Here is a 13,662-nt window from a genome sequence, read left to right as displayed (position 1 = left end):
GGCCTTTTATTTCTACAATTGTTGCATAGTTGTTTGTGTTTTTACTGTGTCTGAAGCATTTTACTGTGTCTGAAGCCCGTACATTACATTTCTACATCGATCTTTTTAACGAACTTTTTTTTATTATTTAGGACTGTATTTAATATATATTTTTAATTTCAGTAAGATTGTTTAATTTATTATTTATTTATTGTTGTCTAGCAGTTTGTTTATTATTCTGTTCATTCAATAAAAAGTGATACATTAAATGATATTTTTGTTGTTAAAATATGTAACTATGCAAGTAAATTACAATCTAATAATGAAATACACGGTACAATTTTTATTTGTTTAAAATTTAAACAGATATATATTTATATTTCATATAAAATACATTGCAAAGATGCATTAAAAAGATCGGCAAGCTCGGTGTAGCTATGTTACGAGCTTTACAGGCACAGAATGTCAGGGAAAATATAGCTACGTAACAATTGCAAGAGTAAGGGATTCCTCGGCGCCATGAACTTAGACAGTCTTGAATTCAAATAAAACTCTAGCATCTATTTTCTTTTGTTGCCCCTTTATCTCTCTTTCTATCGACGACAGAGACGTGGAATTGTTTTAGCTCCCAAATTGGGTTTTGGACAAGTCTGAGTTAGAAAGCTAAACATATAATAATTCGGAAAGTTAAAGAGGCTCTACAATTTTTGACATCCTTTTTTATCATAATTTTAAAAACAATTGTTAAATCGCATCGTCAAAGTTATTTCATTAGAGCAGTGTACTGAAGCGTTATTTTATATTATTGACTTTAATTTTATTTTTTAAATATTATTTTATTTTAATATTTTAGCAAAACTTAAAAGAAATATCTAGAAAGTTATAATACATTTTAATAACATGTTAATTTATTAATTTATTGATTTATGTTACGTTTGAATGCTTTAAGTATGTGTTAACAATCCTCACATTTTCTGGCAATAATTCCGCATGTAGGCGTGTGTGTTACGAAATTAGACAAAATCTAGCTAAATTATAGTTATTACGTTTACAGTCTCGTCCCAGAGATATTTGCACGAATGTCTTCGAATGGACAACTTTTTAATTTGTGTTTCTTAATGTAAGATTGTATACGCAAAAGACACTTTAAAATAAACAAGAGATTTTATTTAACTTTCTCGTGCAGACATAGTTAAAACAAAATGCAAAAACTTTCTAGAATCATGAATTTATACATAATTAAAAGTATCTTCCGTAGTTACTATAATAAAATAGATCGACGATCTATTTATCCAATTCTAGATCGACGATCTATTTACCTAATTCTTTTTTACAATTAAAATAGTATCTTATGTGGCGCCTTTTAAGTTTAAGTCCACACAGATTAATATTAAATACTATGTTATGCACTTAAAATTAATCATTCCCACGTTAATATTAATATTTTTCTGCATTTTAATTTTAACTTTTTCGGAATTACTATCACGTCCTATGTTGACTTTTTTACGTATGATACACACAAACAAAATTACATCTTATAAGAGAATTAAATTAAAAGTGCTTGTCGAGAATATTCATATATTGAGAAAAAGTTTATTTAACTGAATTTTTTAACTTGATTAAATTTCTTCAGTTATAATATTTATATTTATATGTAAAATAAAATTATAAATACTTGAATTTTGATATTTTTGTTATTATATTTAAAGTATATTTAAATTAAAAAAATAAATATTAGAACTTGAGTTCAGGTATCAAGCGACATCGCGCGTCGGTGCGCGGCGCGACGCCAAGTATATATAAAAAGTCGTGCCGTGTAACGCAATACTGCGCAAATGTCGCGGCGCGCTAACTTATCTGGAATTTAACTGTCAAATTCATTTTTGGTTAAAATATTTTAAAAACTAAAATCATAATAGAAAATTTAATTATCCAATTTTATCGTATAATATTACTTTGAGCTTTCAATTGCCGACAATTGCGATCAGTCCAATTAAAATCGGTACATTCAATTCTGAGATTTCGAGATCTCTTGCGCGAAAAAGCTTACTTGCCGTATTTTCCAAGGATCAGACTCACAAGCCAAACTGACTTTGCATGTGTGTACACTAACCGACACAAATGCTTGGACATGTTAATATCTTGAGATATCTTTCTGTTTTCACATATTTCGACATTGGGAAGAAAAAAGATGTGGAGATATTTTGAGATATTGACATGTCTAGGGATTTGTGCCGGTCAGTGTATACACACACGCAAAGCGTATATTATATTTTAGTAATATAATATTTTAATAATATAATATTACTAAAACAAAATTATGTAATTAAATCATAAAATTAATATAATATTATAATAAAAACAAATAAATTTTTAAGATAAAGAGAAAATGAAAAAGAGAGAATGCAGAGAAAAGACGGAGAGAAAGAGAGAGAGCAAATAATCTTAGTTTATAAAAAGAAAGACAGAGAAAAATAGAGTGAAAATAATAGAGACAGATAGAGAACAGGAAAAAACAGAAAAAAAACTAGCGGCTTCGCGCTCTCCGTCGCGCTCGCTAGCGTTCCCGCTAGATCGAGCGGAGATGCTCTAGCGCGCGCTGCCGCGCTCTAGCCGCGCTAGCGCGGCGCGCCGCGTCGTCGCGCGCTCTGCGTCTCTGGCTAGTCGCGTCTCGCGCGCTCGCGCTGCTGCTCGCTCCTCTTCTCTCTCGTTCGTCTCTCCTCTCTCTCTCTCCTCTCTCTCTCTCGAGCTCTCTCTCTCTCTCTCTCTCTCTCTCTCTCTCTCTCTCTCTCTCTGCGTAAAAGAGTACTTTTTATGAAGGTGTGGAGAATGGTATAAACTCATTACCCGCTGAGATAAAGATGAAAGAGTGGAAGTATTTAAGAGAACATTGAAAAAGTATGTTTTAAGAGAGCTAAGAGATTCTTTTGTATTGTAAATAACTAAGAAAGCTAACAAAAATTATTTATTCGTTCCTTTTTTTTTTTTCTTATTTATTTTCTCTTTATTGTAATATTATATTAATTTTATATAAATATAAATTAATAAATATATATATATTGTATATATATATATATATATATATATATATATATATATACACATATATATACACACATATACATATTAATAGTTATTACTTACATTATGGAAACGTTATCGATGCAGTTACTCAATAATATGCAATAAACGTTTAGTACATCTTAATGTATATGTAATGATTTAATATATTCAAAAATATGTGTAGCTAAATTTTAACAAAAACTTGGCGTGTCCGGGTCGTAATAAAACAGTTTATCAATTATAATACATTTTTAATATACACTCAGTTTCAAAAAAAGCGATACATTTAAAATGTGAAAAAAATTTCAATCATATTCAAATCTTCGCAACTTAGCGAAAAATTGTCGTGAAAATACAAACAAAAAATCATTAAAAATTTAAATTCTCTAGTTTTTGAGTCTTTTAATTAAAAAATTTGAGTTTTGCAATATGACCACTTTTTCTTAAAACAAAGCACAGAAGAAAAATTAATTTTGAGAGTTTACAGTCAAAATTGAGTGTTAATACTCGATTTACTCCCCAATTTATGTGTATACACTCAAATCTTTATTTACACTAAAGATTGAGTGTTTATACTCGAACATTGAGTGTATACACCCAATGATTGAGTGTTCATACTAAAGTTTGGATTTAAATACTGAATATTTAAAAATATACTCTCAACATTTGGATATGACACTCAATAAATGAGGGTATACTTCCATCATAAAGTGTGAACACTGAAACATTGAGGTTGTACACTCAATATCTATCAATTAAAGGCATACACTTATTGAATGTGCACTCTCAAACATTGAATTAGGAAATATTAAATAAAAACAACAACAAAAAAAGCAAGTTCAACCGAGATTGGTCTGAAAATTATTTTGCATTGGTAGAAATGGGCATAAGACGAATATCTAAAATAAACATTCAACTAAAGTGTTCAGCTGATTTTGAGTATTAATTTGAGTATTACTTTCAACTTGGATGTTTGCCATCTAATTGAATGTTAATTTCATTGTTATTTTTAAATTTAGGATTAACATTGAAATTAACATTAAATTAGGTGACGAACATTCAAGTTGAGAGTAACACTCTAATATCTAATTAAAAGTAAATTAAAGAGCGAACACTCAAGTTAAGTGTTTACATTAAATTGAGTGTTTACCCCTTGTCCCAAATTATACTCAACTTGAGTATTTTTTTAATTGTTATTTTTAGTGTTTTTTCCGTAAGGGATGTTATAATATATAGAATATTTTTAAAACATTTGATTAAGATTTGCTGTTATATTTTAGATGTGATATAAAGATATATATACACAAATATAAGTTACAAATACATTTTTTATATTAAGGAAGGAAATTAAGTCATTTTTACCAAAAAAACTCTTGCAGTATAATATATCAAAAAACTATACATTTACAAATACTTCTGCATTAAATATAACTTAAATTTGCAATTTATTGTTTGTATTATATATAAAATTTAAAATAGAATGTACTCTAAATAAGATGTCAAATATATATAAAATGCTTACAATTAGCCTCAATATAGTGAACATCATTTCCAGTGTAATAATTTGAGTAGAAACGAAAATTTTTTAGTGTAATGAATAAATAGAATCTAACAGAAACTCATTTCAGGGCTGACAATTAAACACTTATAACAACAAAAAACACTTATAACAATAAATAGAGGACAGAAGATGGTTATGGATTAGATGTGGAATTATGGAATTTATGATATTTTATATACTTTGTGTTAAATTTTTTTAGAATAACCGTCCCAATTACTTCTTTGCATACTGCTTATGTAACATGGCCACTAGTCATTAATGTATATTGTGTTGTCACACAATAAAAGCTGCATTTCAGTATTGCAAGTAGTCGAAAGTTTTATAGGTGTATATTTTTTGTCATTTAGAGAAATATGTTAGATATTAATTTTTGAACTTTTTAGTATAACTTGTTTGAATATATCTTTTAAATGACGTAATTGAATTTAATGCTTAATACATATTAAATGCATGCACGCAATGTGCATGCATTTAATATGTAAAGTTATGTTTATTATATATATCTGAAGAACTTCTGATTATATACACACATTATTGGTAGAACTCTATGGATAACAAACTTGTACTGATAAGAATTATGTCATATAAATATTTTATTTAAATAAAACACAATAGTAGTTTACAAAACCCCCTTCTCTCCTCTAATTATAAAAATTAATATTTTTGGTAAAAATTCCGTTAAAAATCCGTAAAGAAAAAGAAATGCATAAAAAAATAATTAGAAATGGATAGGATGCACGTTCTAAACGTTTTTCATTCTTCTAAATGGTATTAAAGCCTATGAAAAGACCCAAAAAGTTATAAAAAATAATTATTGAAAATAGAACGAAGCATGGAAAATTATTTTTCACATCAAAAAGTACCTTACAAAAATCAATTTTGCAACAACTGTTAAAATTGACTATAAGAAAAACTGATTACGCCAAAAAATTCTACGGAAAAAGTTATAAAAGAAACTTATAATTTTTTCATGTTATTTGTTGTTTTTATGCAAAATAGAGTAAATAAATATAACGATTTATTAAAACTCTAACCCATAGCTAGATCACTAAAGCTAGCAAAAACATTCTAGATAGCACATGTTTATTTTATAAACGTTTTCTAATCGTATCCAATATTCTTTAATTGTAAAGCACTAATAAGAAACGTCTCAACAAAAACATTTTTTAAATCATAATTTAAGAAACGTATTTTTCATGTTTCTATAGATGGAATAAAAATTAATTTTTTATTTCAAAATTTTATATATGTATATAAAGGAGAAGATGATAATATGGCTACTCATTTACATTTAATACAATATTTTAGTATGAAATATAAGTATATTTTTATATTTTATATAGAATTTTTTTTACATATTTTATGTACTTGTATACTTAATAATTTTTTATTTAAATTTTATTGTGATATTTGATTACAATATTATAACGGAAATAAACAAAAAATATATATGTAACTCCATATTTATGCATACACAGAAAAAAATGAATCCTTACTGCAAGTAAATTTTTATTCTTGAAAGCTATGCCTTGATGTGAACATGAAATGTCCTCAACTAGAAATATTTACTTACATCAACAATAAGTTTGTGTGGACTATATTTTACTCTTAAGATGGTATTCTTTTCATCTATCTACCGCTATGTGGCGCTATGTGAGCTTTCTCGTGAACAAAATGCACTTTTTTTATAAATAAAAAGGGCTCACTAATAGAAGAAAGTAAGATTTCACCATCAACATGTAATAGTAGACTAAAATATGTCAGATCGAGAAAAATGTGGACAAAATTACGAAAACTTTTATTTAAGAAAAAAATGTTTAAATTAAATTTATTTTGGATGAAATTGACAAAAAGACTCATTGAGAGAAAAATTACAATTAATTAAATTACAATTGATACACGTACACGCGTGCACTTATATATGTGTTTGTCAGTACATTATTTTGTTAAATTTGTGAAAAACAAATTTTTCACAGATAAAAAAAACGAATTTTTACCCCTCCCCCTTTTTCTTTTCTTTTTTTTTACAAAACCGTTTCCTTTAACGTTTTTGAGTGGACATTTTTATCAATTAAAAACGTTTTCAAGAGTCGATTAGGAAACGTTTCAAAGAAACATTTGTGAAACGTTTTTGAAACGAGTATGTGTTATCTGGGATAATTATTGAAAATAAAGCCAAGCATGAAAAACTATTATTGACCAAAAAATACTTTGTAAAAATTAATTTTCAACAAATTGTTAAAATTATTAAAACTTGATTTTTTTAAGGTACTTTTTATGTTAATACTAGTTTTTTATGTTTTCCAGTTTTGTTTCTAATAATGATTTTTTTGCTCATTTTAATGCTATAAGTTAGAGTGACCCAACAAACACAAAGTTACATGTAACATGCTTGTTAGTTGTAATTTCCCACTCAATAATATAATTGTGATATAACACACGTGTTATATTACAATTACATTGTTGAGTGGGAAATTATAACTAACAGGCACGTTACATGTAACTTGGTGTTTGGTAGGGAGTTTCAATAAACTGTTATATTTATCTACTTTTGGCATAAAATAAACGATGGAAAATAGTTATGTGTTTTTTCGTAACTTTTTCCGTAGAATCAATTGGAGTAATCTGTTTTTTCTCCTAACCAGTTTTTAACAATTTATTTATAATAATTTGTTTTTTGCAAAATGTTTTTATGCCAATAATAGTTTTTTATTTTCTGGCCCTATTTTTAATAATCATTTTTTTGCTAAACTGGTCTACCTATAGGCTTTAATATGTTAATACGTAAATATGTAAATATACCCCACAGAGCCAAATGTTAAATGCAATTATGTCAAGTGTTTGCTATCAATCATTGTCAGCAAAAAAGCATCAAATTGTAGGTAGAATTTAATATCAGAAGATGTGGGCAAACTGCCACCGAAAATATGAGCAAAGCTTGCTCTTTATGCTATGCCAACAGATTGGCAACAATAATCAAGCAAAATTTTGCCACAAATCTGTTGTCAGATTTTGTGAGCAAGCTCTGCTAGCAAATCGTAAATATATTGCTGAAATGGATGTCAATGTGCTAACAACTTTTGAAGAAATCTGTTGCCAATCTCTTAACATACTGTGTGCATTCTGTTTATTGGGGAACTTTTCTTTCCCTAACAAATTTTTTATTCTTTTTTTTACATTCCCATAAATATCTTCTTGCTATTTCACCATTTCCATCTCTTCTTTGATAAAAATTTCCGATAGACCATGCATTACATCTGTTTTTGTTTTTATTATGCATGCCTTTCCCTGCACTTACGAATTTCTAATGGAATTTTTATTATAAATATGAATTAACGGTAATATAAATCTGTGGATGGATATGTCAAAAGTTACAAAAATTGATGTCAGATAAATTACTTGGTTAATTAATATAAATCAATTTTCTTATGCCAGTTCAAGATGCATCAAAGAAAAATTAATGTGCATTTAATATCTAATGGAATTTAATGAAGTAGAAATATATTTATATTTTTTATTGGTTTTCGATAAAATTGGTTCTCGTAGATTGTGACATGGCTTGCCACAAAAAATGCGAAAAACTCACAGGAAATCTATGTGGATTGAATCAAAAACTAGTTGCCGAAGCATTACAAGCTTTGAAGAAAAGTGAGTAATGATGATCTATACATCTTTTGCGTTATTTTTAACTGCAATTCTGATATAGTCTTAAAATAACATAATACTATTTGCGAATATTGTTTGTTCCATCCTCAATTTCATGATACGAATATAAATTATGCAGGTAATGTTTGAGCTGTCAGTTATTCTTTAAAAAGATGTCTCACAACTAAATTGCATGATTATTTGTCACATGGTAATTAGAAAGAAATTAGTAAGTTATCAAATATAATAATGAGAAAGTTTCTTAACGTAATGAAAAAACCTTGATATTTTACACACACACACACGCGCGCGCGCGCGCGCGCGCGCACACACACACACACACACACACACACACGCACACGCACACGCGCACGCACGCGCGCGCAAATTATATAACATATGCACGCGTATCAGAAGATTGAATAAATTAATATTTTTTTTTAATAAGTTAAAATTGATGGCTTCTAAAATTATTTTATATCAAAAATTAATTCAGTTAAAAGTTACATTAAAATTAAATTAAGTTATAAATTAATTAGGTTAAATTATAAAAGTTAAATTTGCAAATCATTATTTATATAATATTAAATTAAAATATGTGTCACAATTTTTAAAAGTTACATTACTCAAAACAATGATAATATGAGTTATTAAATAAATTTAACATATTTTTTTGTAAATCAAGCTTGTTATGAAATAATAATAAAATATTGTTCTTTATGCAGAAATGTATTCTTTTTTTACATACATAAATTTTTAATTTAAGAAATAAAAGTTAAGAAATTTAAAAAATCAAAGTTTTTTGTGTGCTTTAAAAATAACTAGTTAAAATTGAAAATTAACTAAAAATTCACTAAAAAATTTAAATTAATTTATTCAAAATTAACTATGTTTAAGTTTAAAGTTAACTTTTTGACTTTTGTTATTTAACTTTTAACTTTTTAGCTTGAATAATAACTTGTTATTATCCAGACACATATGCATTATACGTATGTTTGTTCGCACATACACATTTACACGTACATCATTCGTGGGTATATTCATCTAGTTTTAATTCATTTATCGGTATTCTCATATTCATTTGCTTTGAAAAGTTGAAATCAATTTATTCTTATTTTCTCTCCTGCAAACTGCATGAATAGAAAAAACTTATGTTTGTATTCTAACAAAAATAAGTGTTTAATTTTATTTTTATTTCAGTATAAAATTATTTGATTTATTGATTATTATTTATCTTTAGCACCTTCACAATCGTCGGACAATCAACGGAACTCAGATTCTTCAGATCATTTTCCGAGCGGTCGAATAACGCCTCCGGCGACAAATTTGCCTAGATTCAAGAAATATACCGTAATGGATTTTAATTTTCTTAAAGTAAGTATAAGTTGGAAATTTTGTCGATACTTCTTTTAATAAAAAGGCCTAAATTATTCTAGACAAAATCTATACACGGCATTTAAATGCAAACATTAACTTTATTAATTTGTAATACGTTTTTTGTGTATTTGTACAACTTTTTATTCACTGCGATGCGCGTCATGCGTGTCTAGCCAGTTTCAAAAACCAACCGGCTATTTCTAGACTACGTTACGTACATTATGCATATAATTGTGTTATGAATGCGTACACCTAGTAAAAGAAAGGCTGAAAGCATTTTTGCCTTCTGAGAATAATTATCATTATATTTCGAATATTTGAACTTCTTATATATTGGCCATTAAGTTAGTAAATGCGGACAAAACTTTATAATTTTCCAATATACATATCCAAAATAGGAACACGAGACATTTCAAGGATGTTTTATGATACAATGTCTAAATGTTTTTAAGACGTTTTAAGTGGATGGGATATTAACCTTTAAAGGATCGAAATGTCCCATACATGAATCACTAAATTAGATACTTTTATTTTAGAAGGCCGGCATTTTTCCATTAAAATTTCGAGTTTTTCCAGGCAAAATTTATAACTTACACGGTCTACGTAGTTTTTAGGTTCGTTGCTGGCTCAAGATTATACAACCATCTCGATCCGGTACAGTATGACAAATACTGGAAACTTTTCAAATTTGAATTTTGGTGTTTTTGAGAGTTTTAAATGTTGTTCACGATTCAGAGATCAGATTATTGAAATTTTACACAAAATTTCACTTTTATATTTTTTATATAAACGCTAAAAATAAAAAATTTTTAATATATAAAAATTATAATTTATAAAGCGAAAAAAAAAACAAGCAAAGAGCTACAAAATTTTCTACGTCGTTAGCTCTGGATAACGCAAAAGGAAAGTTGTACATAATAATGTAACTGCTGTTGTTTATTCAGGTTTATGATAGCAAACTGTAATTTTATGTAAAATTTCGATAATTTGACCTCAAAATCGTGATTAGCGATATCAAAAGCCATAAAAACATCAGAATTCAAATTTTGAAAATTGCCATACCATACTGGACCGAGGTGGCTTCCCAGTAAGCAAGAAACATTGATCAAAATTTTTGAAACGTTAATTTTAGAGAAACTTAACATTATAACTTAATGTCTTACAAATATTTGTAGAATGTTACTTAATAATATTGCTATCTTAATATTAGTAAGATATTTTAAAAACATTTATTAGATGTTATTTAAATGTTTTTAAACGTTATGACATAACGTTTGATAATATTTTTAAAATATTATTTAATAATATTGCTGTTTTAATATTATTAAAATATTTAAAAAACTGCACTTATTAATATGTTCTTTAAATTTTATTAAACGTTATAACATAACGTTTGATAAATATTTTTAAAATATTACTGAATAATATACTGTCCTAATATTTTAAAAACATGAGTTACATACGTGTTTTAAATGTTATTAAACATTATAACATAATTTCATAAATATTTTTAAAATATTAGTTATTTAATACATAAAATCTAAACATTTAATAATTTTACAAACATAAATTAAAATATTTTTCATGTGTTTATAATACGAATTTTATAAGAACTAGTACAAAAAATTAAGTTTAAAAATTTTTTAAATTTGAAATTTTCATTAGTTAAAATATTTACTTACTCATAATACTAAAATTATTGATAAATAATTGTATTTAATGTACTAAAATTACATTAATTTATTTATTGTTTGATATAAATATTTTTTATAGAAATTTAAAAAAAATCACTTAAGTTACTATTTTCTATTAATATTTTATAATAACATAATTTTAATTTTATAAAGAACAGAGCAAAAATAGATATTTTTATTAAGTTATTTTACGTGTTATTTCATATATATAAAAATCAGTAAAAAAACTAAATTTATATTTATTTATAAAAATATTATTTAACTGCACGTTTTATCTTTCTGACATCTATTAAACTAATCTATAAGAAATATGTATTCATGAGCGTTAGGTGTTCATGGATCATCACGAAGTGTTAGGTTGCGTAGGTTCTTCAAAGTCAAGCAACGTCGACGGTGGTTCAGAGTTGGATGGGTGACCGCAGATATTAAGCAACGCCAATGCGACTATGGTGGGATAACCGTGCTTGTTGAGAAACAACGTAAATTTAATTTTTTTCTTACATTATAATTTATGTTATTTCAATATTTTTACAATGTTGTTTTAACATTTTATTTCAACATTACCGAAACTTTCAAATTGAAGTCAAAGGTTATTCATAATGACGTTGTATACAACGTTAAAAACTACATACTTGGAAACGTTACTATGTTAATAGGTAACGTTATAATATCGTTGCAGCAATGTTTTTGTGCTTACTAGGTCATATATAAACCAACAACAAACTTGGAAATTATGTGAAAGGTGTTAGTTGTATATATAAATTTTACCGAAAAAAATTCAAAATTTTAAGGGAAAGATGCCAACTCTCGAAAGATTAAGCATATTAAAGATCAGCATATCTTAAATATGCTTAATATTTTATACACTTAGATATTGTAAGATTATTTTCAGAATGTCCTTTGAATAAAGTATGGGTCATAAAGTATAGGCTTATAAAGTATGGGCTTTGCCTAACTTGCATTAAAATATGTTTTTGCAGACTTCTTAAATTTTAATTTAATTATCGGTAAAAAAATTATTTTTTCCTCATCTGTAAGAGAAAGACGCGAAAAGAAAGTAGGATTAAGAAAGAGGAAGCAAAGATGAGGAAGGACAAAAAAGAAAAATCAGAAGAGTAGAAAAGAGGAAAAGAAAAAGAGAGGGAGATTGATTGATTGATATATAGTAGCTTTCTCAGCTATTTGAAAATACATTGCATAACTTAAAACTAACTTAATACTAACTTGCATTTAAAATATGCTCTTTAAGTTTTCTTTTAAAATGCTTCAGTCTCTCGCTACGCTTAATTTCTATCGGTAAATCATTATACATGTTTATTCCTTCATAAAACATATATTTTTGCGCGCTCCTTGTTCGCCGAAATTGAATCGCAATATTACCCGCTTGTCACGTCTGCCTTCCACTTACACCACTTACTATCTATATCTTATTCTTAAAATAGTAAGATAATAGTCCTTTCATCACTTTAAACTCAAATATACACAAATATTATAATACAACCTCTGCCTTATTGACATAAAATGCAACGCTTGCAGCATATATTCAACTTTGGTCTCTCGCTTACACTGAAATATTACCCGCATGGCTCGATTTCGCCTTACTTGCAATTTGCTAAGTTGTGTCTCTCCCATATCAATTATAACGTCGCCAAATATTCGAAATAAGGCGCAATGATCGATTTATATACAGTACATTTGCTATAACTCGACAAACTACTACCTAACCTATTCAAAAAACTTGTTTTTTTTTTACCTATTTTCTTTAACATATGTTCACATTGTTCTTCTAATCTTAGCTTACGGTCAATCATTACACCTAAATACTTTATTTTTTCAACTTGCTCTATTAATGTTTTACCTCTACACTTTATTACAACGTTTGCTCCTAGGTCTTTTCTTACACTCCTCACTATCATAAAATTTGTCTTACTCGCGTTTAATTTTAATTCATTAACATTTAACTATTCCTCAACTACACTGAACATATTCATTTTCTTTTCGACTTCCTCGCAACTTGCTCCCGCAATGTATAATATGGTATCGTCAGCGAACATTTTTATATTACATCCTTCTGGACAACTATTAACTATGTCGTTTATGTATGTAATAAACAGTAACGGTCCTAATACCGAGCCCTGTGAGACCTCACGTCCAGTATTAATTAGACAGGACACTACGTCCCCACAACGTAGTTGTTGCATTCTATTACTTAAATATGATTGAAACCAATTCAAAACAGTTCTTATAATTCCATATTGATATAATTTTTCAAGTATTTCTCTATTTACTGTCTCTATTTACTCTTAATGCTCGTTTTATATCCATAAATATTACTCCTATCAT

General features: G+C 27.2%; 1 protein-coding gene across 2 annotated transcripts in view; it reads left to right on the top strand.

Annotated features, from left to right (window-relative positions):
• LOC105830762 (probable serine/threonine-protein kinase DDB_G0282963) overlaps positions 1 to 13,662 on the top strand; it is a 47,995-nt gene that overhangs the window by 27,797 nt on the left and 6,536 nt on the right. The window contains exons 3-4 of one of the 2 annotated variants that reach the window (XM_012670298.3): positions 8,150 to 8,251; positions 9,489 to 9,622. In XM_012670298.3, the coding sequence (XP_012525752.1) occupies positions 8,150 to 8,251; positions 9,489 to 9,622 (236 nt within the window). The remainder of the gene's footprint in view (positions 1 to 8,149; positions 8,252 to 9,488; positions 9,623 to 13,662) is intronic. The other variant, XM_012670299.3, reaches the window with a different exon arrangement.

Source organism: Monomorium pharaonis, chromosome 9, assembly GCF_013373865.1.
Source record: "Monomorium pharaonis isolate MP-MQ-018 chromosome 9, ASM1337386v2, whole genome shotgun sequence".
NCBI classification, from domain to species: domain Eukaryota; kingdom Metazoa; phylum Arthropoda; class Insecta; order Hymenoptera; family Formicidae; genus Monomorium; species Monomorium pharaonis.
This window is presented reverse-complemented; position numbering and strand designations above follow the sequence as displayed.